This window comes from Cephus cinctus, unplaced genomic scaffold (assembly GCF_000341935.2).
Source record: "Cephus cinctus unplaced genomic scaffold, Ccin1 Ccin1_scaffold0168, whole genome shotgun sequence".
Lineage (NCBI taxonomy): Eukaryota > Metazoa > Arthropoda > Insecta > Hymenoptera > Cephidae > Cephus > Cephus cinctus.
This window is the reverse complement of record NW_014332892.1, coordinates 749,042-770,957: the sequence shown is the minus strand read 5'-3', so window position 1 is coordinate 770,957 and position 21,916 is coordinate 749,042. Positions and strand designations below refer to the sequence as shown.

Here is a 21,916-nt window from a genome sequence, read left to right as displayed (position 1 = left end):
GGGGGGGGGGGGGCGGCCGAAAAATTTACAAATCCACGCAAAGACATCTTCTCGTGAAATAAATAATTAGCTCTCGTTTAATTACTTCATTCTAGATCCTCTTTCGTCATTAATTTTACAATGATTGTGTAAAACGGCAAAGTATTCACGTTAACTAATCGGACGACCACGTGGGTTTTTAAATCAATAGAATTATCAATATAAATCAATCTTATTGCTATTCATTGTACCTCCGCCAAAATCTCAAGGGTGGATCCAGGTATGATATCCGAGTGGAACCAGATATCAGAGTTCGACGATAGTTTATCCATTTGGACTGCATTTACGCAACAACTTGAATCTATATCTACATTATCATTCCGTGTATCGACAATGATGACTAAATGAATTACTCTAGGATGACAGTAACAAGCCACAAAATCTTAAACCGTAGTCCTTCTTTGTATGCACTCGTTCCGTGAAATTACCTAATATCTACGCTTAACTATTGATAGGTGCCTTTCAATACGATTAAAAGTAAGACTTAAGAATGAATAAAAACAATTGAAAAAGAAAATATTCTGCCAGTATATAAATTGTGAGGTATTAGATTCGTCGCTGCTGATCCCAGTTTAAAAATTCTTGCTACTGTCCACCTTCGTCTCGACGCTATCACGCGTTTACATAAATAGCAAAAATATTAAGCTATACGTTCGAAGTACTTAGACATTAGAACGGGCAAGAACCACGAATAAAGTTTGTGTGACATCGATCGAGTAGAGTCAAATGTGTTTTTTGTTATCCTGAGACAACATTCTGCGAGCAGCACATCGCGCGCGAGATAATTGAGTAAATGCAGTCGTATTAATTAAGCTACCAGACGAAAAGATCACTAATCAGCACGTAATAAAATAGCTCAGATATAATTTCTTTTTTTTTTCTAGTACCTTTGCTCTTCGCAATCCTCAAATAAGTTATACTGTGAAAAGGAACGTAGCCCTATGCATTGTCGACTTAATGTCTCCGACTCATTATTTCATTTTGTTTTAATTTAATTGAGAGTGTCTCGTCTACCGTTAGGATCATTGTTGATTTAACATGCACAACTGCTCTCCGACGCCTTCAGTTCGATTGGCGTATCCTTGAGAACTATCTCTTGCACTACAGGTTGAAGAAAACGCATTAAGGAAAACACAAAAAAGACAAAGTAAATGGGAACAAAAGAATGTGAAAAACATTAAAATGAGCGTAGAGAAAAGTAAACGTGTAAAACTCGTGTTAAATGTGTCTAAGGCTACTTGTTGTTTCTGTAATGAAGATAGGAAGTCAAGAGTCACTGTTGTGAGTTTCATTAAATTTAAATGTACGCCCGCGCGCAGTTGATAACGTCAGTTTATAATCATCACGTCAACTACGATTGAGTCTGTGCCGATTCGTAGGATGTAACAGACGTGCGCAAACAGTGTAAAGAAAAACAATGTAAAAGCGGATGCGAGAAAAATATGGAAGAGACACGTATAAGGGTTGTCATGTCAAGGCAAGTGAAAAAAAATTTGCTATTCGCCCTGCTGAAAGTAACATGCAAGCCTGTATTAAATATTTTACTAAAAGGATACTGTCTTCTGGGGGTTTGTTCTCAGTGGAGTCCATGCCTGGTAAAGCCGCAGCTACCCTTCTAAACAGCTGTAAAACAGGAAAGCGCATTGCAACATAAATGCGACATTCTGATGATCTCATCGATTATACATATCCCTGAATTTGTGTAAGTAATAAGACACAGAATTGCAGAATGATAAGAAAACATGAAATTCTGCTCTCTATTGACTACAAGAAAACCTACATGCTAATCAAGTATAATTAAACATTATAAGTTGTATACCTGTTTAACATTATATCCAGCCTTAGCGCTAGTCTCAATAAACATCACATTAAGCTCCTTGGCCTTTCGTTCACCTTCTTCAGTGGAGACTTGTCTTTTATCACTTAAATCCGTCTTGTTACCAACGAGCATGATTATTACATCGCTGCCCCTCTCCGTTCGGACGTCATCGATCCATTTTGATGTTTGATGAAAAGAGTTGGCATCTAACAAATAAAGAATATATTTATATAAATATCCAGGTCCATTCCTGTCTGTTTTCTGTGAATTTATTTGTTCTAATCTGAAAGTGTACACTCACTGGTAATGTCATACACCACAACAGCAACAGTCGAATCTCTGATATAGCTAGGAATCAAGGAACGGAATCGTTCCTGTCCCGCAGTGTCCCACAGTTGTAATCTCACGGTTCTATCTTCAAGATACATGGTCTTGCTTAAGAAGTCTATGCCTATTGTAGCCTGCAACAGACCAGGAAGAGAAATTATACCATAAGAACTTAAGCAGTTGTAGATTGATGCAACCTGGTTAATATAGTAACGCTGCTATTACCATTGTTACACCTACTATGGCTATGAGTAGTGGTGAAATTAGAATTAAGTTGGATAATGAAATGAGTTTTCTGCTTTAGTCTATCTTAAGTGGAAACGTGCGGCCTTTATTTACTAATTCATTATTTTTCCTATGGACTCCCATTAGTACAATTAGAAAGTTCTTCTTAATAGAAAATGTCGATATCTTGCTTTGTCTCACATTATAACAATAGCTGCTCACTTGCTGTATTAAATTATACCCCAACTTAATTCAAGTATTGTTCTATAGCTGGAAGAGTTACAATGTAATCTAAATTAACTTGTAAATACATGCATTCGTGGGCAACAAATATTATATAATATTTGTAATATTTAAATGTGATATTTAATTTAAAAATTTTAAGAAATATTCTTTAAAGTGTCGATGAGACAGAATCTATATAGTTATGCTTTGGATTGGGTCAAGTGGTAGGTAAATATAAAAAGATGTTTTACTTTGTTCATATACTTCAACACACTTACGTTCAGAATTTACAATTGGATATAATTATTTCACTGCACTACAAGTTATCAGTAACTGCTGAGTGGTTAATTTCACATTGTTGCAAATCGTTCGAGCCAATAGCGAATAGTTTATAGCAACATCAAAGTGCATGCCAATATGCACTATGTATACATTAAAGCATGCACTTCTTATCCCAAGGCTTATTATCAATGAATAAACTACTCCACATAGCACGTTGGATAACGGGAACTCGTCATGCACGTGAACATTATAGGATGATGATAATAAGATTCAATACGATGCAAATAACAAGATACATAAATGTCCAAGCATGTTATCTATCTTTAATATTTTTAGGGAAACTAGTTTCAGAAGATAACGGGATTATGTAACGTTCTGCATCAATAACATGACCTGTTTGAGTTAAATAATAATTTTTTTGCAATAATCATTCATAATGACATTTTGCATTATGATTTCTCCTCCAACAAATTCTGTGTAACTGCAAAATATTTTAAAAATGAAATGGCAATCAATGCTGACTTTGTAGCTTTTAGGTAAATGTGTTATCTTGTGACATGCTAAAAAATTTATTTCATACCTGGTATGTGTTGTCAAAGCTGTCATACATAAACCGTGTGATGAGAGAAGTTTTTCCAACTGTAATAGCAAAAAGTATTTATTAGAAAAGAACAAAATTAATGCATTTAAAGCTGCAATTTAAAAAAAAAATTAGATAAATTTTCAGTTAATGGTAAACGAATTAGTACATTATAATAATTTATTGCCACGCATTCTCCTAAATAGTGTTGTTGATAAAACATCCAATATATCTCTCCTCGATAAATAATAGGAATCAGAAGCATAAAATAATACAAATAAAAATTGTATACCCTTATATCTTTTATGGTCCATAACACACGATAGATATAACACAAAAGATAAAACATACTATGGAAGAAAGATAGATAATAATTAACAGAATGAAATTAAATAATATGCAAATGGTAATCAAGTATTTGACATTACAGAATATCACATACAAATGATATATATATCACATACACAATACTAATTACAAGAAATACCATAAATGTCAATTGAATTTAATGAAATATTTAATGAAGAGTTATTACAAAGAAAAATTAGCAAGGTAACCCAACAGTACTCTACAGTATTTAAAAATTAATTAAAACCCTATTAACAATTAAAATCGCTAAAATCCCCGGCTGAAGAATAAGAATCAAAATTGACACAAAAGTCAGACGTAAGCCATACGAATTTCGTAAGGTATATTAATTGCATAAAAATATCAGTACTCAACGATATACAAAAATCAAATATAATTATCATTTTTTTTCAATGAGGAATCTACGAAATTTTAAGGGTCGTCGAAATAGTGGAAAAAATTGACAAACGCCGACGCTAATCCAGTGTCGAGAACCGAACAGCCGGGGTAGGAACAGCTTGACGAAATATCGATTTATAACCTAGAACGTTTTTTAAAATTCATGCGTACTAAGAGCTGGCTGAATATCGTTACGAAAAATTAGCCACTAATCGTTTAAGACCTCAAAGAGATTATTAGCAATATTGATCGTTAATTGACGGAAGTCTACTCTGAAAATACTTACCACTCTGTTCGCCAAGAAAGACCAGCTTGAATTTCCGCAACGGGTTCCCGAAATCACCCGACGACGACATTTCGTTAGAGTGTCAGATACGCGACACGACTCGCAGCTGTTAAAAACCACACGAAGACGGCTCAACTGACGGAAAAAGTCATTAATTTTCACGAAAAACTGTACAACTTGACAGGTCACACAGCCACTCCTTCCTTTCAGTCACGGCAGCCACGTTTGACTGGGAAGTGACGTCATTGGCCAATACATGATCCTGAACAACTTTCTCAAAAATTGCCCCCAGATAGCGTTGCTCAATTCAAATTCAACTAAATAAGGACACGGTTGGTCCGGTTATTTTAATATAAAAAGGTATGACGTTATAAAATAATAAAATCTTCACATTACTTTATATAGTATGCCGGTATACGGGAAAAAAATATTTACTATTTTATAAAATAGTAGCAATAAATAGAGAGTGAAAAATGACAATTACATAAATAGCTCGAACTTTATTTGTATAAATACATATTCTGCATATTGAAAAAAATTTGTGACTAAACGAGCCATTTTTAATCGTTAAATTTACCCTCTTCTTACCCCAAGTATACTCGCGATAAATACTATTAAATTACCATATGGAATAATACATAATCCAGTGTTACATATTTACTATCCTAAAAATACAATCTTTCTCATTATCTAATCATAATTTATAATCCAAAAATTATATGAACCGGTAGCTTTTATTTTCAGTGTATATCCACATACTTTTATGCCTGATATGACTGTCTGTACTTTGTGAATTATATGTACTTTATTTTACACATTTATGTACATAATATGTGCGTGTTCTATAGTATAGTCATCTCTTTACATTATCCGTTGATTATTATTGTTGATGAGGTCTATTATTATTCGGGATTCTGTAAGGATCTTCAACTACGATCGAATTACACACAAGATCGTATCCAGTCCTATTAAATCTAAAAAAGAACAGTGCAAAGCATATGGGAAATAACAGTGCTATAATTAAATTCTTGACCACCGAACGACCAATTGCAAGTGGTAAACCCAAATCTGTACCGGGTGATACTAAAACCACATCTGACCCATCTGGTCGTTCAATAGGTGTTATGCTGCGACACTGAACAACTCGTAAACCCATAACTAGTTTTCCTGGTGTGGCACCTCCAATACGTCCATTGAGGCCACGATACAGAAAAAATGTCTAATAATAGAATAAATATAATTAGCAGATTTGGTATAGTTATATTTAAAATTAATATGGTAGTCTCAATGCTTACTTCGAAAATGCAAACCATTATTCGATGAATTAATTCTAGTATAAGAAGTTCAGAGGTCATCTCCAGAGCCATGATATAATCGAATCGTAGATTTTTTTGGAACTGATCTAAATCGTATTGCTCTATGCTTCTGAAAAGAGGATAACTTTGTTACACAAGTGTTACGTATGTTGTTCATACAAATATTGAAGCATTTCTGTTTTTTTTTGTTAAAAATGCCAACTTACAATTCATAAAATTCATTGAACAGACTCATTAAGAATTTTGCAATAAATAGCACCATAGAATCAATGAACTCAGCCACAAATCTTTTCCATATTGGTGGTATGCGATATTCAAAACCTATAAAGAAACATTTTTTTAGTTTTATGATAAAAGTTATTTTATGTTATTTTAGAATCATTATCATCAGAATTGGAAACTCTAAATACTGCATTTCTGTACAATGCCTTTTGAGAAGAGAAAGAATTTATAATTACTTTTTCAAATACCAATTTCAAATTCAAAAGAGATTACTGTGCGAAGTCCAGTATTTTAGATTTGTAAGCCACGTATAAAACAGAATCAATTTTTCCATTAATTAATGCACACAGAAGTTGTTGTTACGATCTTCTACCTTCAACTCCGGGTGGTCGGAATGGTCCTCGGGGTTCTTGTTGTCCACCTTGGCGTAAAGGAACGTTATTTTGTCGATTAGTCGCGTTAACGTTATTTGGATCATTGTTTGTGGCCGTTGCAGCTCCTGCATTTGGGGGTACTTGTGGAGGAAACGGAGTAACACCTGGAACCATTCTATTATATAGAATAATTTTCAGTAAACGACTCCACAAAGCGAACAGAAGCAAACCCACAGATGAAAATATAGGCAGTTTGTAAATAAAATTTGGTCAATGAATGAATGATAAAGCATTAGACTAGACGATGCATAATAATGTTTTGGATACACAACCAATGTTTTTTGAAAGCATAAGTACGATTAGTTGATGATATGATAACGAATGTACTCATGTTTGTTACAAAGATTTCATATTTATATTTAGCAAATTAAAATTATCAAATGTATAAATACAATGCTGTAATATATAAGGTAACATATAACATAAAAGATTCATGATACAGAGAATCACAAATGGAGAACAGAACTAAATCATGCAACAGATATAAGTACAAAAGCTGTAGTAGTAGGATGACATAGGATATCCCAAGAAACAAAAGTCTTGATGGTTAGTAAGCGTGAAAATGAAATTGTCACATTAACATTCACATAAATATTGTTTTTAATGCAGGACAGTATATTGAACATTTTGGAAACATTTACTACTACTGCATATGGATTACATTCAAAATATTACAATTTTTATTCTTATTCGTACCAGGAGTGCGATTCAATAACTGACTAGACATCACGTAGTATGGAAACATTGCAACTACGCTTTGCCATGCATATGCTTCTTGCAGCCATTTTTCCAATTTTTTAAAATATTCTGCTCGTTCCTCCACGGTGCAGGGATGATTCAATGGGGCTGTCGTATTATTTTCTTGAGACTTATCCTCCTTTGAGTCTCCACTATTATCATCAGTCATCTTGAATGTATTTTCTCCTAAAAGACAGCATTAAATTCTCTTCAAAAATGCCATTATGCGTATAAACCTATCTAACTTCTTTAAATACGTAATTAAGACTATAGTATTACTCCAGATCAACAATCATAAATATAACAAAACTGACTATACTATTGAAAAATTTAAAAAATGACACTAAAGCAATCAATTTAATAAACTATATTTTTTCTAAGTCTGCAACCAGCTTAATAAGTCTAAATAATCTTATTGTAAAGTATCTGATGTCGATTAACTTGACATGACACTTGTATACATAATAATACATATAATAATTTCAAGTTTTCCAAAGTATTTCACAGTTCAAGGTTGCAATATTAATCGATGTTAAATTCCATAAAAATATATATACGAGGAAACGTTGGTATCGAAACTTGCTGAAAGTATGCAATACTCAAGAATATGTGTAAAATCTCTATAAACTGCAACAATTCTAGCCAATAAACAAACCTACGTTTCAAGTATCAAGTATCCTTGTCACCGTCACAGATGATAAGCCGTAAAGTATTGAAAAGCCTCGAGAAACGTCAGCTGTGAATTTAAGTACATAAACTAGCGCCTCTACACAAAGCATTTAAAGAACCACGTCGGTAAACTATACACAAAATGTATATAATCACAAAATTAATATAGAAAAACTCCCAACATGTTTGCTGTTAGAGAAGTCACTAAATTACACACACAAGAATAAATTACGTCAAACAATAAAATTATCAGATTCTATATACGAAATTCCAATGCAAACACTGAGAGCTTCATCATCGTGCAAGGATAGAAACATAGCTTTAATGTTCCACATTCTATGAATGAGGCTTAACACAGGGTCCCTAGACTTTCCCCTAGATTACGATATTCACACCACGGCGCTAGCTCTTCAGGACATGACGTATCACAAGCATTTGTACAGTAATCACGGTCGGAATACCTTTCTGTCGACTCGTTCAACTGTATATTTCACGTTTTCCGCGAAAGTAAAGACTAATCGTAGGTGAATTGGTGCCGGTGTTCAAATCTCGTGTGTCTGGTGGAGTTCGCGAGTGACAGTTACAGGAGAATTGAAGAGGGTGTGGAGCCACGACGCCAGGAAACATTAGGTGAGATCGGCGCTGTTCCGATTTTACGATATAACATTTTAAGCCACACGCGATTCACATTCCCACGTAGCGGAGGCACCGCGCGGTTTCATTGTGTATGAAACCTGGTGCATCTTCTACAGGAATTAATTAACAATTCTTCTAAGACAGGATAAGACGTTCACCTATTTTCGCAATACTCCTATGCACGTCAGCTCCGAGGAATGTTCTGTCAAAAATTCCAGGAATACTGCCGTGACCGGCCACCACGAGATTCTTCTTTCCTTGCGTATCATTAGCTTGCATGAATTCTATCACAGGAATTGTCCTAACGAAAGCTTTTTCAATTATTATTATGCTCGGGGAGAATAACGAGTACTGGAAGTCGCATTGCGAATGGAGTGAAGAATCATGTACTCTAAATTGCTAGTTTTTTCTTTGATACCTTGAGTGCATTTACACCTTTCGTTACAAGTGTATATTATATATATTTTATTCAGTTTCCCTTTTCCTGTTCTTACTCTACTCTGCTTCTTTGAACATTTCAGAGAAATTTTAAGAGGTACTTCGCTATCTATATTTCTTCCTTTGCATTTCTCTATGTTCAAATTTACTGACCGTCCTGGCGCGCGCGTGCGAAAGTTTGTAAAGAATATAAGTTGCCTCCTGTAGCTTGTCACTAATATATCTTCAGTATTATGATAAGGATAGCAAAGATAATAGAACGGATAAGATAGGGAATTTATATACGAGTGAATAACGTAGTACGTATGTCACGTAGATACGGGAAGGTATTTATGTAATTTTATCAAAAAAAAAAAAAAAAAAAAAAAATGCCTTTATTATTGCAGCAACAAGTTCACGCTCGAGCTAATGAAACTCATTAAAATAGTAGAACTTTCAACTAGAAAAAAAAAAAAAAAAAAAAAAAAAAAAAAAAAAAAAAAAAAAAAAAACATGCCTTTATTATTGCAGCAACAAGTTCACGCTCGAGCTAATGAAACTCATTAAAATAGTAGAACTTTCAACTAGAACTGAATTTCCCACAATCGCATTGTCATTCGTTGAATTCAAAATCCGCGTTTTCAACGAATATAAGATTTTTATACATCGTACAGCACAAATTTAAATTAAACTTTTATTCACATTGTGAATTACACTCTAAATAAAACTTTCACAATTCATTGTCTCAAAGGATGCATCACGTATGAGACGCAGGTCGATTGTGGAAAATACAGTTCGAAAGATTAATCGCTCACGTGGGAACGTGGGTAGTACCTGCGGAAAGTGTTCCCACATACAGAAAGAAAAAGAAAAGAAAAAAAAGGTAGATGCACACCAGTGAAACCTTCACACTGGCAACAAAATCAAGAATAAAAAAAGGGAGACACTGCGAGACGAGGCAATGGAAGTGGGGGTAGGGGAGTAGTAAAAAAAAATCGAATACCCGAATCGCACAAGGTGAATGCCCGAGCATACAGTCCCATTCACGTGTTAAAGGCGCCTTCTGCGTTTTCTGAACCGGTTGCACGAAATCCATGGGAAAATGGCCGAGTACCGTGGGATCCTATAACGAAGTTCCTGGCCAACCAACCTCGGACACATCAGGAATTTAAGGATCTCGCGTCAAAGAGAAATATCTCAGGGCGCGTATCCTTTTGAGTCCTTTTTAGAACACAGAATGGACTTGGTACATTCCACCCGCGCGTTGTAATAAAATTCTTTATCGTTTTAGTTTTTCTTGAAAAACTTTCCTGATATTGTATACATATACACACGTCTAACATAACAATACAATGCTGCACAAAAACCTCAGGGACAGAATAAATCATTGGCGAATAACATTAACATTAACACTAACTATAAATACAAAAACTAATGACATAAGTTTGATGAATAAAAATTTCTTGCTACTAAAAATCCATAATAACACGATTTTTATTAAAAGCGAAAATGACACGATACAAAAAACGCAGATTCATTAAAGATCGCTAGCAGTGGCTAAGGCGATACCATTTAAAAAATTACAAGTCTACAAACTTGTATTTAGAGTTAAAAAATAATTTTACAAGTCACATTCACTGCAATATTTTTTCTTCGTAACGACAATATTCAGGATTTACCCTTTCTCGGTGATAAAATAGATATTAAAATATACATCATCACCTACTGGCTTGTCCATTCAATTAACTACGAATCCATTGCCCGTCATTCTTACGTTCGTGCCTCAGCCGTCGGTTTACAGTGGATACCTCTGTACCTCTTAAAACATCATTTTCACAAGCGATCCTTCGCCATCCATCACCTTGGCTACGTACAAAATTACGTCTAGGCTCGCATAATAAAACACCCTCGCCACCATAGCTAGCAATTTACTGTCCTCTATGTATCTATTCGTGCCCCGTTCCATCCCTCTGTGGGTCTTACGTGGCATGGTGGTGGAAGAGGGGGAAGGGAACGCCTCGTTGGCAAACTCTCGACACTTTCCACGTGTCACTAATTCCAGAGACGCCAGACACGTGGAAGGTGCAAATTATGTAGGGACCCTAGAAAGTTCACTAGTATTATAATGGGGGACAGGGTCACAAAGAAAAACATAGGCGCACTTACTCCTCGTCGGAGGGAAAATAATAGGTATTTACATTGAACCCGTTGTATAAGTCTTCTTGGTGGCCGAAGACGTTTCAGGAATAAACGTAAGGGGGTGGTTGGGGATGAATAAAAGACTTTATAAAGATTAAAAGAAAATATAGGCGGATTTTCACGACCTCCTTTTTGTAACCTTAAGGTACGATTACATCGTTAACGATATAGGGACGAGGGTTGAAACGATTGGAGAAACACCCTCCCTATGGTTCTTTCGCTCTTTCCTACTGACTGCCCCGTGAATACGTACGTGGGTATGTATGCTTCTGCGTGAAAACGTGATGTAAGCGGTGTCTACTTTTTGTTCCCCTTTTACGGAAACAACGCCGCTAAAGGGTTTCTTGTTAGAGGGGGAATGAATATATGAATATAGAATTTTTCTTCCATTTGAATATAGTTCATTATACGAATCCCAATGACCTGGCAAATGGTCGATTTGCGTTTTGACCTTACCAAGAAATTTGATCTCCGACTCGTTAAGCGTCACTGTCAAACGCAAAAATTGAAATCAGCGCATTGCGAATATTTGAATGAGACATGAAAAACGTAACGAAGAAAACTAACTCATTCGAATCGAGTCTGCCTATTTTTAGCATCGGCGAAACGAATTCGCGAAACGATAACATGTTGATTTTGCGACGTATCAAATTTAGCCAGAAGCCACAGAGTGTTCCTAGCTATCGTTTTAAAAAAACACAGTGCCTCCAGTAGTCACGTATATAAAATATCTTTGAAGACTGTACCGCGTCGGTATTTGCGTCTGTCTTCGACATTGAGATAAATAAATCTTGACGGATGATTTTTTTTTCAGACTTAATTATCAATCCTTTAAGAAACCCGCGCAAGCGATTAATTATTTCACCAACAGAGTGTCTGCTTCTCGAAATACGAATGAGCGCTATTGATTGTAAATTGATAAAAAAGAAAACTACGTTATCGATAATTCCCGAGGAATCGCGACACTGACAGATCGATCATACGAAGCACAGTTACCGCGATCGAGAATTACTCACTGTCGATCTTTATTATGGATCCGCATTCCGATTCGAGCTCGGGATGACCTTGCGAAATTGCAGCCTTCCTATATCGGGATGAACGTCGAAGTATGTGGCTAATGATCGGCATCTTGACGTACTGTCAGAATTTACGAGATCATCATACGTCTCTGATGATCGGTATTGAACGCGAATTATCGTTTCCTATGTAATGACGATACAATCGAAAATACGTTTCATGACCTTTCGCGCGGGTCTTGTTGTTTTACTATTTTTTTTTTTTTATTGGGTAATTATGATTTTTTAAATCAACTATCTGCGCTGTCGAGACTATCCTTAGATAATCATTAATCATGCATATTCATAGGCGTAACCACCCACGTGCCTGTCTATCTGATTGTACATGTTAACAGTACGTCGTAACCATTACATGTGATATTAGGGTGAAATTCAAATTTCTCTGTATAGCATGGTACAACAGTGTGTGATAATGATCTAGAAATATATTAATTTATACATTAGTGCTTGAGACGGCACTTTGAATATCACGGGAAATTCTATATCGTCTGGCACGTTTTCCCTGAGTATTACTTAATGCTCGTTGCCATGCGACTTATTATCAGTCATCGTGCGTCTTGACACTCTCGTACGGAGTCAGGGATACGATATTCAAATTTTGCCCTTTTCGTACCCAAAACTCAAATCTCATTTGTCTTCGTACATTAATCGGTAATGTAACGGCCATCGTGAGGTTATCTGTTGCATCGCAATAATCGTGCAGGATAAACAGATAAATCAGTCGCATCACCGATAAGGAACGATTACGCGATACAATTGCCATACTGGTATATACGGTTGAAATTTATGTCATATACATTTTATATCTGATATTAGTGACAGAGACACGGTATAGATAAATCACAGTGACTTTTAAATTTAAATATGAAAAAAAAAAACTCTACAGACTCAAGCCACAATACACATGTAAATAATGTATTTAACGCTGATTTCAGAGATCTAAGACGTATACGTTTAATGGATGCTGATGCCACTTCAGGCGGGTTATCAGAAGTAATAGTTTCTTTCGCTTTGATAACGATTTCCGTGATTCAATTTCGAAGTTTTAGCGAAGTTTCAAAAATCCTTGCCTGATCGTATAGCTAATTTTCATTGTCATTTGAATTCTGACAATTTTCCACAAAATAGTCTTTTAATCTTCCATAAGAGTCTCGTGTCCCCGGTATGTTCAAATATTCGAATTCTGCACGTCCGCGTACCTTTTATCTAATCCGTATGGCTAGCGAGCATCACGCGTGCTGACTATATCATTGGCATGGTTACACGGTCTAACGAGAGAGTCTACTGTAATATTTCTACCGCCGAAGGATGGGTATTAGGTAATTCAGTTCTTTAGCTGAAAAAATTTATTTGTCCGTGTTCTTTATTTTCCCGTTGTGGATGCTCGAGTTTTGACAAGTTACAGAACGACTGCCACGATTTAGCATTGTCGGGGTTAGAATTTGCTGATTTGCCTTACGCCGCTCGTTACCAGTACAGAACCAGCGTGAACCCAGGCATGGGATTCGAGCTTTAAAATATATTCTAAATGACGTAATCCTAGGAAGAGATAGCGACGAACACACGTAGAGTAAACCTCGTAGGTTTATTCGATAAAGTAATTCATCGCGGCAAGATTGCGATTAGTAATTATTGCCTAAAGTGTTGACGTTAACGAGACTGAGCAATGGAACTTAAGGGGCAATCAGCTCCCTTGTGTGGTTTAAAATCCGCAGACTAGCGAACTAAGGAATTGGTGGCTGGATTCGTAACACGTCTAAGGTTGTGTCTGCTGTGCTTTGCCATCAGCCAGGATGAGGATGGTAATTTTCAGAGTGGTCTGGATAAGCCGGAGTTAGTTGAGGGATGGAAAGTTTTCATTAGTCTTGATATGCGTCGCGATCGCGGAATGCTTACTGTTGGTTTAGGGTAGTGCGCTTCGCCACGTGGGGTATGCTGTAGCAGTATCGTTAACGTAAACAATGCACAGTCGGGATGCTGGATTATAAAATCGTTTTTGGAGAAGTGAAAAAAAAAGCACTGCGTTTTAACTCGGTACGCCGCTTTGAACATAAAAATGAAGGTTTGAGAAATCGCGCAAAGTGCACAGCGGTAAACGTTTTCGTTCGGTAATACAATCGTGCCTTTTGTACGCGTCGAGTGTTGCATAATAATAATGATAATGGTACGTTCCACGTGCGCGCGACCTTTTAAAAATCCTTTTACAATCAAGAGGCGCGTCGCACGAAATTTTCTTTGACGAACGAACGGTTTGCTAAGTGACTTACAGTGTCTGTACTTTGTTTTCGATGAATAGTTCTGTCGCGAGTTAAAAAAGTATTCAGTCGTTCAATCGGATGGCGTCGGGGACGCCACTCCAGATAATACAATGCACGAGCAAGCTGCAGTTTCAATCGACAGCGTTCACCACGCGCGAGACGGAAAGTTCTCTTTTGCACTCAGACGGATGATAAAGGTTTCAACTTGGCCGAACTTCGTGGATTGACTAGTACGACGCTAGGGGGTCGATGAATTGATGTTATCGGAGACAAATCCTAGTTTTCGTGTAGTAATAAGAGAAACTGTGTAGTCGATGGATTGATATTTTGTGGATATAGGACTTTCCTATATCCGTTCGACGGTCGACTATTTGGCAAGTCTTTGGTATACAGATACACGCATTTTCCTATTTCTGTACCTTTGTTTGATCTGTGACCTGGCTCAGCATAGCAGTAGCGTTGCCCAGCATAGGAAGGGTAGTCTATATTAAAACCGGAAGTCAACAACGAAGGGATTAAAAATATGGTAATTAATTATTTGGAAAACTTTCGATCAGTAATTGGATATACGAATTGGCTACGAGCAGCGGCGAGGAGAGGGGGGTAGTCGTATAGCCTAAGGGTAATTAGAAGCTTTGTTATGGTCTAGGTAACGGCTTCTCGGAAGCTTGATTGGACGCCATCTTTATTTATCGCAAGCCCATACAGTTGAGTAATACGTGAGTCGAAGAAAATGTACGACCGAAAGAAAATGAGAAAATTCTCAAAGTCACTGACTGTAAGTTATTTATAAATTTCAAAGGTACGCCAAGGACCTTTCATGCTACGTCGAGTTCCACGTGGTCCCTTTGACAAATTTGAAATTCTTACCCAGTACTCGTTTTAGGCCAATTTAATGGTCTCTTGTAAAATTTAAACGACGAGAAGACGAGCATTTTCTTTCGCGCGACACGACCTAACCTATAAAACGACGCACCGATCAGAGCGGGACGCTGCAAGTGCCAGCTGACGGGTTAACGAAGAGCAGTAAATTTAGCACTAAAGGATTAAATTAGTCGAAAACGAGAGCTCGATCGTGTTGTCATGTTTTCTGTTTTCAATTTTTCCTAGCGGTTTGCTGCTAGCTTCAAGGTGGTTCGAAATTAACCAGTTTACGGAATTTCAGCTCGAAGGGTTTCCATGCAGAACACCAAAGGCTTCTCCCTCGTAATTTCCAACTAGAAACTCCCCACCACCAATTTCGTCGAAACTAAACCACATCGAGCGCTTCATTGTTTTCGTAATAACAGCGATGCGCCGTCCGATTGTTATGTCTGGAGAGGACCGGGACTTACGGGCGGCTTAACTTTTTTTCTCTCTTCTCCGTAACACGATGTTTTCCTCGGTCTCGGAACGACAATTCTTCTTTGTAACTTCTCCAACGATAACTCATATTCTCACCAAGTATACCACGTCGCTCGATGCAATGGCTAAGGTACTGAAGCATATGCTGCGATTTTGTAACCGTCTTCTATCTAGGCACGTGCACATAACAATGTCCATTGTGGATTCACGCACGTTCGATGGCGAAACGAGAGAATGTACTAGGCGCCTTTTTACTTGGATCATTCACGTATATAGTAGCTATTTCTATATTACATACGCACACGTATCGCGCATGTAGATTCTGATGCTGAACGCTGTTTGGTACGTACACACATTGCTCGCAGCGGAGAGACTCGTTAATAGTTTGGAGTAGCGCATTAAGCCGCGTATACAAGAGCGAGCGATTATAATTCGCGAATGTTTTGATGTTAACGTACGGACCGGGAACGCTTTACGATACCAGGAGAGTTATCAACAAGCGGTATCATTATGACGTCTGTAAACGGTTGCGCAAGAAACGGTAGCAGCATGGCGGATTGGGAATTTTTCGCGTTATAACAACAACAGAGAACCTTTCGGCCATTGCCAGAACTATTTACGAAAATTTCAAATACTTTTCGTATTTCTTCCCGTGCATTCGTCGCGTTTGCCTCTTGTTCTCGGCCATTAGAGACGCGTGGAATGGCTTTTCGAATTCGCCCGCGTCTCCTGACTTTCGTCGACCTTCAAGGCACACGCCGACGACCGATAAGATTTTCCCCGATTGAAATCTAATACAAGAGGGAAAACTCTTGGTTAAATTATTACTTTTACTGCCGATCCCATGGGTTTTGTTTTTTTTGTCCCTATTTATTACGGCACTTTATTTTTGGCAAATCGTTCTCACCATATCCACACCTTCTCTTTCCCCGCGTCACAGTAACCTTAGGGTGCTTTTCTTCGATGTTCTTGTTCCCTTCCCTTTTTTTATATATAAAAGTAAATGGGGGAATCCCCTTTCCAGTCATGGAAACAGAGTAATAAATATGGAAATTAAATTGCTGCCTGTATATATATAGGCGGTATAGGTATATACTTATACATTTTTCCGTAGATCGGTACCGGAATTTCATATTAAATCTGGATCTCTTTACTTGTCAGGACGATTAACGTAGTTTTCAGGATTCTTTCAAAGTTTCTCACTCTACAGCAGAATCACGTGAGTTTCGATGAAGAAGAGATTCGCTTGCGTCTTATTGTTTCTATGTACCGTGTTATGTATAGCTAGATATACACGCGATATATGAGTGGTACTAGCTTTTATCTGGTACACACACAGTACAGTATAGTACGCAGTAGGCACGTTTTACTTTATTAGACAACCGAGTGTACCTGATATATTCTAATATTACTTTTCATGGAAAAGCCTTTCCCACGCAACTACTCATTATATCGTAACCGCTGAAAACAGTCGGAACAAATATTAGGTCTAATTCTGCACAAGGCTCTTTGGGGCGTCTAAAAATATTTCGTTATAACGTCAACTCTGTACTTCCAATCGACGATCGCAACGCGCAAACAGCATTCGCGCAGGGAAAAACGGTGTCGATCGAAGCACAAACTAATTACGTCTCATCCTTGTAGAATTTTCTTGTGAAATTTTCATAACTTTTTGTCAGTCGATCAGACAAAGTAAACATTTCTTCCCTACCAGCAGACTGCAGATTCGGTGGTTTTATTTAATTCGACATCGTGTTTCAGCCGATACCAGTCTCCCCGAAATTACATCCTCGTGAATTCGTTACGTGGATAATACCCGGATTCCAAAAAAAAAATATAGTTACCGGTCGAGAGGGAAGGCAAATTAAATTCACCATATCGCGTGGGGGAACATATGCTTACAAATCTGTATTATTGTTACTCGAATATCTGATTTCGATTACATCTGTCAATTATAACATATACATATGAAATGTCAAATAACGCACAAGTACAGTACGTGTACCTACAGGTACGTGTACACGTACCTGGCAATGTGTAGCTAACAAAAAATCGTCGGCCTCTTTATTTCAATTTTTTGTTAATACAAATCCAAACCTTACCAGCCCCTGTGTCGTCGATACGCTGTTCACAGGACAAGGAAAAAAAAATCCGTTTTTCGTAAAAAAAAAAGGGGGATCAGGATGCCTCGACTAGCATCGTTATATCGCTGAAAGAGGTAGAGAATGTATGGGTTTTTTTTTTTTTCTCAAAATGAAAATCAAAAAAAAAAAGAAAAATTAAAAACGTCCAAGCGCTAATAGGATTCCTCGTTCCTGCCGTCCTTCGCTCGTAATACTTGATTATACCGAGATAATATCGCGTCGACAGAGGCAACGCATAGCGTCGGAGAAATTGATGTATTCAACCAAAAGGTACGTCGTCGCCCTCGTAATTTTCTTTCGTCTTCTCGTCTTGTTAACGTCGACGAGGATACAAGAGGAGAGGAGTCGAGCTCCCCTCCATCCAGCGTCGTCAGGAGCAATCCCATTCGACGGAATTACATCTGGGCGTCTGGCTATGATTGAATTTCGATGGTGACGCTCGAAATTTCTACGTGGCCATTACGCTCGTCAACGCGGCAATGAAATTCATCGCGCGCGCACGCGCGCGCTGTATTGTTTATTATCATACACACACGTGTATGCACAACAGTGCGACAAAAACAGTCCGGCATACTTTCCGGTATACCGTGCACTGTGCCAATCCATTGTTCGCCAATAAAAGAGAGCTAAACGTCGTTCGACAAGCTGTTCGTGCTACTGGAAGAGCTTTTTTTTTTATTCATGAAGAAAATCGATTTGTCGTTTGGCTCCGTAGTCGCTGTGGAAACTGAAGTGGAGCTTTACTTTGTCTTTCTTTACTATCTCGCTCCCGTTATCTCCCTTCCCGTCGCTTTTTCGAGGATCCTGGATGCCCCGCAATCGCCCGGAGCCCCAAACGTAAATAGACTCTCAAATATTTAAAGGCTTTTCGTCAAGTCGCCAAGCAACGACGTACTTTTCATAATCGCACGCATACGCGGTATCCTTCTTTCCCAATTGTCAGTGACGGTCGTGCGCGAGAGATTCCAACGTGAATTATAGACGTCTTGGGCTGGTACTGATAATTTATACGTATTTACGTAATCACGCGGACACAATGAAAATAACTCGAAGCGACGTAGAAGGAAATGACGGGACTTTTATTTTACATGAAAATTCAATCGCCAAGCATATCTTCTGGGTAATTGCTGTTCTATTGGATGAACTTTTTTATATTGTCCTTGCCATTTCAAAATGGCTTTTGCTTCGGTGGATAGCTGTTTTCTAGGTGTATTGTTTACGTGGTATACCGCATATTTCCTTGGAGCCTCCAGCGACCCAGGGGGATACGATTAATAATTTTCTTGACATTTTTTTTAATTGTCACTAGTTTTTTTAATTCCTTTTCTTTCTTAATCCTCCATTCGTACTACTCCTCAGGGGTTACGCTGCGGATTTATCGTGCGTTAAAATATAAGTAAATATGTTGACTTCGGGCTCTCGTTCTGTTCGCCAGTTTCATATGTGATCGCTCGATATACGTGTCATCTAAATCGTTGACATATACGCATACGTGTAAATCAATTCGGCGACTGATTTACGACAAACACATGGAGCCTTGATTTATTTCTTCGTCAATTTACAATAGTTCTTAATTAATTTAGGATCTTATATTTTGCTGGAAGGCTGTTTTTTTTTCTTTTTTTTTTTTCCATTGCCAAGTCATCGTGACCGACTGACAAATGGGAGAGGTTTTTTTTTTTTACACATCGCTGTTATTCGTAGCGGATTATACGTTGACTAATTGCAATTGACCGTTACCGATACCCTTATTTAATTTATTCGTGGTGAAAATATTTTCGGTCCATAGACAAATGAAGATTAATTAACAGCGAAAGAGATGATATTATTATTTGTACACAAAGTAGTTGAAATTTCTTATAAAGTTTTTTAATTATATCCAAACGTACTTTTAATACTTTATGATAATTGGCAACGTGATATATTTCCGACTAAATGAAAATCGATATGGACGCTCATTTGACTCCTTTTTTAATTAAATGTGCAATTTAATTTTACCGGCCCCACTCGCAACGTTACACTCTACGGATTTACGCCTTTGTACTCGTACGAATTACGCCGTCTCATCCAGTCCCAGTGGAAATGCCTTGGTACACGACTGTCAGTGTAATTTAGACGTTCTCCGGCGATAACACGTAGAGAAACTGTAACAGTAAAAACATATACGAATAACGTTCAGCTGTATAAATACAGGACGTCGTTATATGAAACGTATAAGACGAAACACTTTATAATGGGATATTCTGAGTGTAATTTTTTTAAAAAAATTACTCATGCGACCAAACATTTCGTATTAAATAAATAATAAATAAATACTCCATATGCACAGTGTGCAATGTATCGCTAACATATACGTATACAGTAAAATTAATGCAAAATTAAATATTGACTTGTACCAGCGGAAACGAATTGTTTATCAAATAGATTTTTGCAAAAATATTAATATTTTTGTTCACTTCGAATCGTGAATATCTCAAGATTTTCGTATTATAAGTATTTTACGATAGCTACGCTAAGTGCTCGGAGCTCTTTAATACCTGTTGCCAGTATCAAGCAGTATCGACCACCAGCTACTTAAGGTACAGGCATAGTTGTATTATTTTCTTGAGGCGGCAAATGAATTTGCTGCTATCAAATGCGAAGAAAATGATTCAGGTGGAAATTACTGTATAGCTAATTTTGTTCAATAATAGTCATGAAAAATTATCACGAGAGTGTGTGTCTTTTATGGGAAATCGCGAATTCGACAAAAATATCCATCGATTACCATTCGATTTCGTTGAACAGTTTTAAAGGCGCTTCTGTTCCTTCATCGTTCATTGTCACTCATCATCAAATCGATGATTGATGAAAAGTCATAAAAGGTATAATTATTCGTATAAAAAAAAAATTATATTCAATACCCATCATTACAGGATATTTATCGATCGTGACGTGCACGTAAGATGCAGCGACAAGCAATTTCAAATAAAAATATCCACGTTGCATAACGCCTAAGCGCAATTTTGTTCGGGCAGCCATAATATAAATATATACCAACGTAAATACGTTTATCCAAGCCGTGAACCTGTATTAGCATAAGCTGACACAGAGCGACGTAAACAAAACACAACTGACAACTTTTTGCATCCGCCTTACGGCACTCGTCACGTTATTTCTTCGAGGCGCTCGAAACGTATTCGCTTCTGGTGTCTCGGGAGGAAGGAAGAAAAAAGCAAGCCGTTGCAAATCTAACCATCTTTTTATAACCCCTACGCCAACGCGTCAACGGGAACGTTTCAAGTAAAAAACTTTGGGCCTGGTTTATCTAACTTTCGTAATAAAATTCGAGATTTCCACCACGCTGGGTTCCCTTGGTACATATGCAAGCTCTCGATGGCGAAACGATGATTTACGCACCTCTGTGAAGTTAGCCCATCATTATGCTCATTTCAAAAGAATAGTTGGAGTTCTGATTGCCCGCAGAAGAGTTCTAGAGTTCCTGATGACTTTTAGAAATAGTTCTGTCGATTAAATGTGGAAAATCGCGATTTAAAAAAATGATGGGCTAACTTCACGGCGCCCATCATTTTTGAAAAAATGTACTTTTTTTGGGAGTTCTGAATAGATTAACAATAGTTCTAGAGTTCTCTGTACTTTTTATCAATAGTTCCGGTCATTATCCGCTTGAAAATAAAGTTTGAAAAAATGCGTCAGCCCACCATCTTTTAGAAAATCGAATTTTTTTCAGTGTTCTGGATAGTTCTCAAAGAGTTCTAGAGTTCCCTATAGGTTTTTGGTACAATACATATCCAGATTTCGTCAAAAAATCATTTTGAAATGAGTATTTCAAAAAATCAATCGTATAAAATCCGATACTCCCAAAATACTGGATAGATTAATCAAGTTCAGGTATTTGTTTTGTAGAACTCTTTTAGAACTACCCAGAACTCC

The 21,916-nt window shown here is 37.2% G+C and overlaps 3 protein-coding genes and 1 long non-coding RNA gene across 10 annotated transcripts in view; 1 reads left to right on the top strand and 3 right to left on the bottom strand.

Moving 5' to 3' along the window:
* The window catches only part of LOC107264349 (ras-related protein Rab6), a 9,393-nt gene extending 4,616 nt beyond the window's left edge, over positions 1 to 4,777 (bottom strand). Inside the window, exons 1-6 of one of the 2 annotated variants that reach the window (XM_015732524.2) lie at positions 4,531 to 4,776; positions 3,498 to 3,556; positions 2,160 to 2,319; positions 1,859 to 2,064; positions 1,596 to 1,662; positions 49 to 1,140 (exon numbers count right to left, since the gene is read on the bottom strand). In XM_015732524.2, coding sequence (XP_015588010.1) covers positions 1,073 to 1,140; positions 1,596 to 1,662; positions 1,859 to 2,064; positions 2,160 to 2,319; positions 3,498 to 3,556; positions 4,531 to 4,600 — 630 coding nt within the window. In that variant the 5' untranslated portion in view covers positions 4,601 to 4,776 and the 3' untranslated portion in view covers positions 49 to 1,072. Of the gene's footprint in view, positions 1 to 48; positions 1,141 to 1,595; positions 1,663 to 1,858; positions 2,065 to 2,159; positions 2,320 to 3,497; positions 3,557 to 4,530 lie in introns of those variants that run through there. The other variant, XM_015732523.2, reaches the window with a different exon arrangement.
* A 233-nt stretch (positions 4,778 to 5,010) lies between these two features.
* On the bottom strand, positions 5,011 to 8,058 carry LOC107264281 (protein FAM8A1). Of its 6 annotated transcripts, none has more exons than XM_015732380.2 (6): positions 7,896 to 8,058; positions 7,199 to 7,426; positions 6,442 to 6,606; positions 6,053 to 6,167; positions 5,826 to 5,970; positions 5,011 to 5,749 (listed from the first exon to the last, which is right to left on the bottom strand). In XM_015732380.2, the coding sequence occupies exons 2-6, from the start codon at positions 7,407 to 7,409 to the stop codon at positions 5,411 to 5,413; spliced, it is 975 nt and encodes a 324-aa protein (XP_015587866.1). In that variant the 5' UTR covers positions 7,410 to 7,426; positions 7,896 to 8,058; the 3' UTR covers positions 5,011 to 5,410. The 6 variants fall into 6 exon arrangements, with proteins under 6 accessions (XP_015587866.1, XP_015587864.1, XP_015587868.1 ...); XM_015732378.2 differs by having other exon boundaries at positions 7,900 to 8,054; XM_015732382.2 differs by having other exon boundaries at positions 5,826 to 5,955; positions 7,900 to 8,054.
* Positions 8,059 to 8,303: 245 nt separating this feature from the next.
* LOC107264279 (beta-arrestin-2) overlaps positions 8,304 to 21,916 on the top strand; it is a 35,147-nt gene continuing 21,534 nt past the window's right edge. The window contains exon 1 of the mRNA XM_015732373.2: positions 8,304 to 8,539. The gene's annotated coding sequence lies outside the window, so the exon portion shown is untranslated. The remainder of the gene's footprint in view (positions 8,540 to 21,916) is intronic.
* Positions 19,499 to 21,916, bottom strand: part of LOC107264282 — an 8,198-nt gene continuing 5,780 nt past the window's right edge. Inside the window, exon 2 of the long non-coding RNA XR_001536901.2 lies at positions 19,499 to 20,127. This is a non-coding gene — a long non-coding RNA (uncharacterized LOC107264282). The remainder of the gene's footprint in view (positions 20,128 to 21,916) is intronic.

Bases quoted from the DNA above. Each gene is read 5' to 3' on its own strand.
- LOC107264281 (XM_015732380.2), bottom strand. From the start codon at position 7,409: ATGACTGATGATAATAGTGGAGACTCAAAGGAGGATAAGTCTCAAGAA. The intron at 6,168-6,441 runs GTAGAAGATCGT...GTTTCTTTATAG, and splicing joins CCGACCACCCGGAGTTGAAG to GTTTTGAATATCGCATACCA. The intron at 5,750-5,825 runs GTAAGCATTGAG...TTCTATTATTAG, and splicing joins TAATGGTTTGCATTTTCGAA to ACATTTTTTCTGTATCGTGG.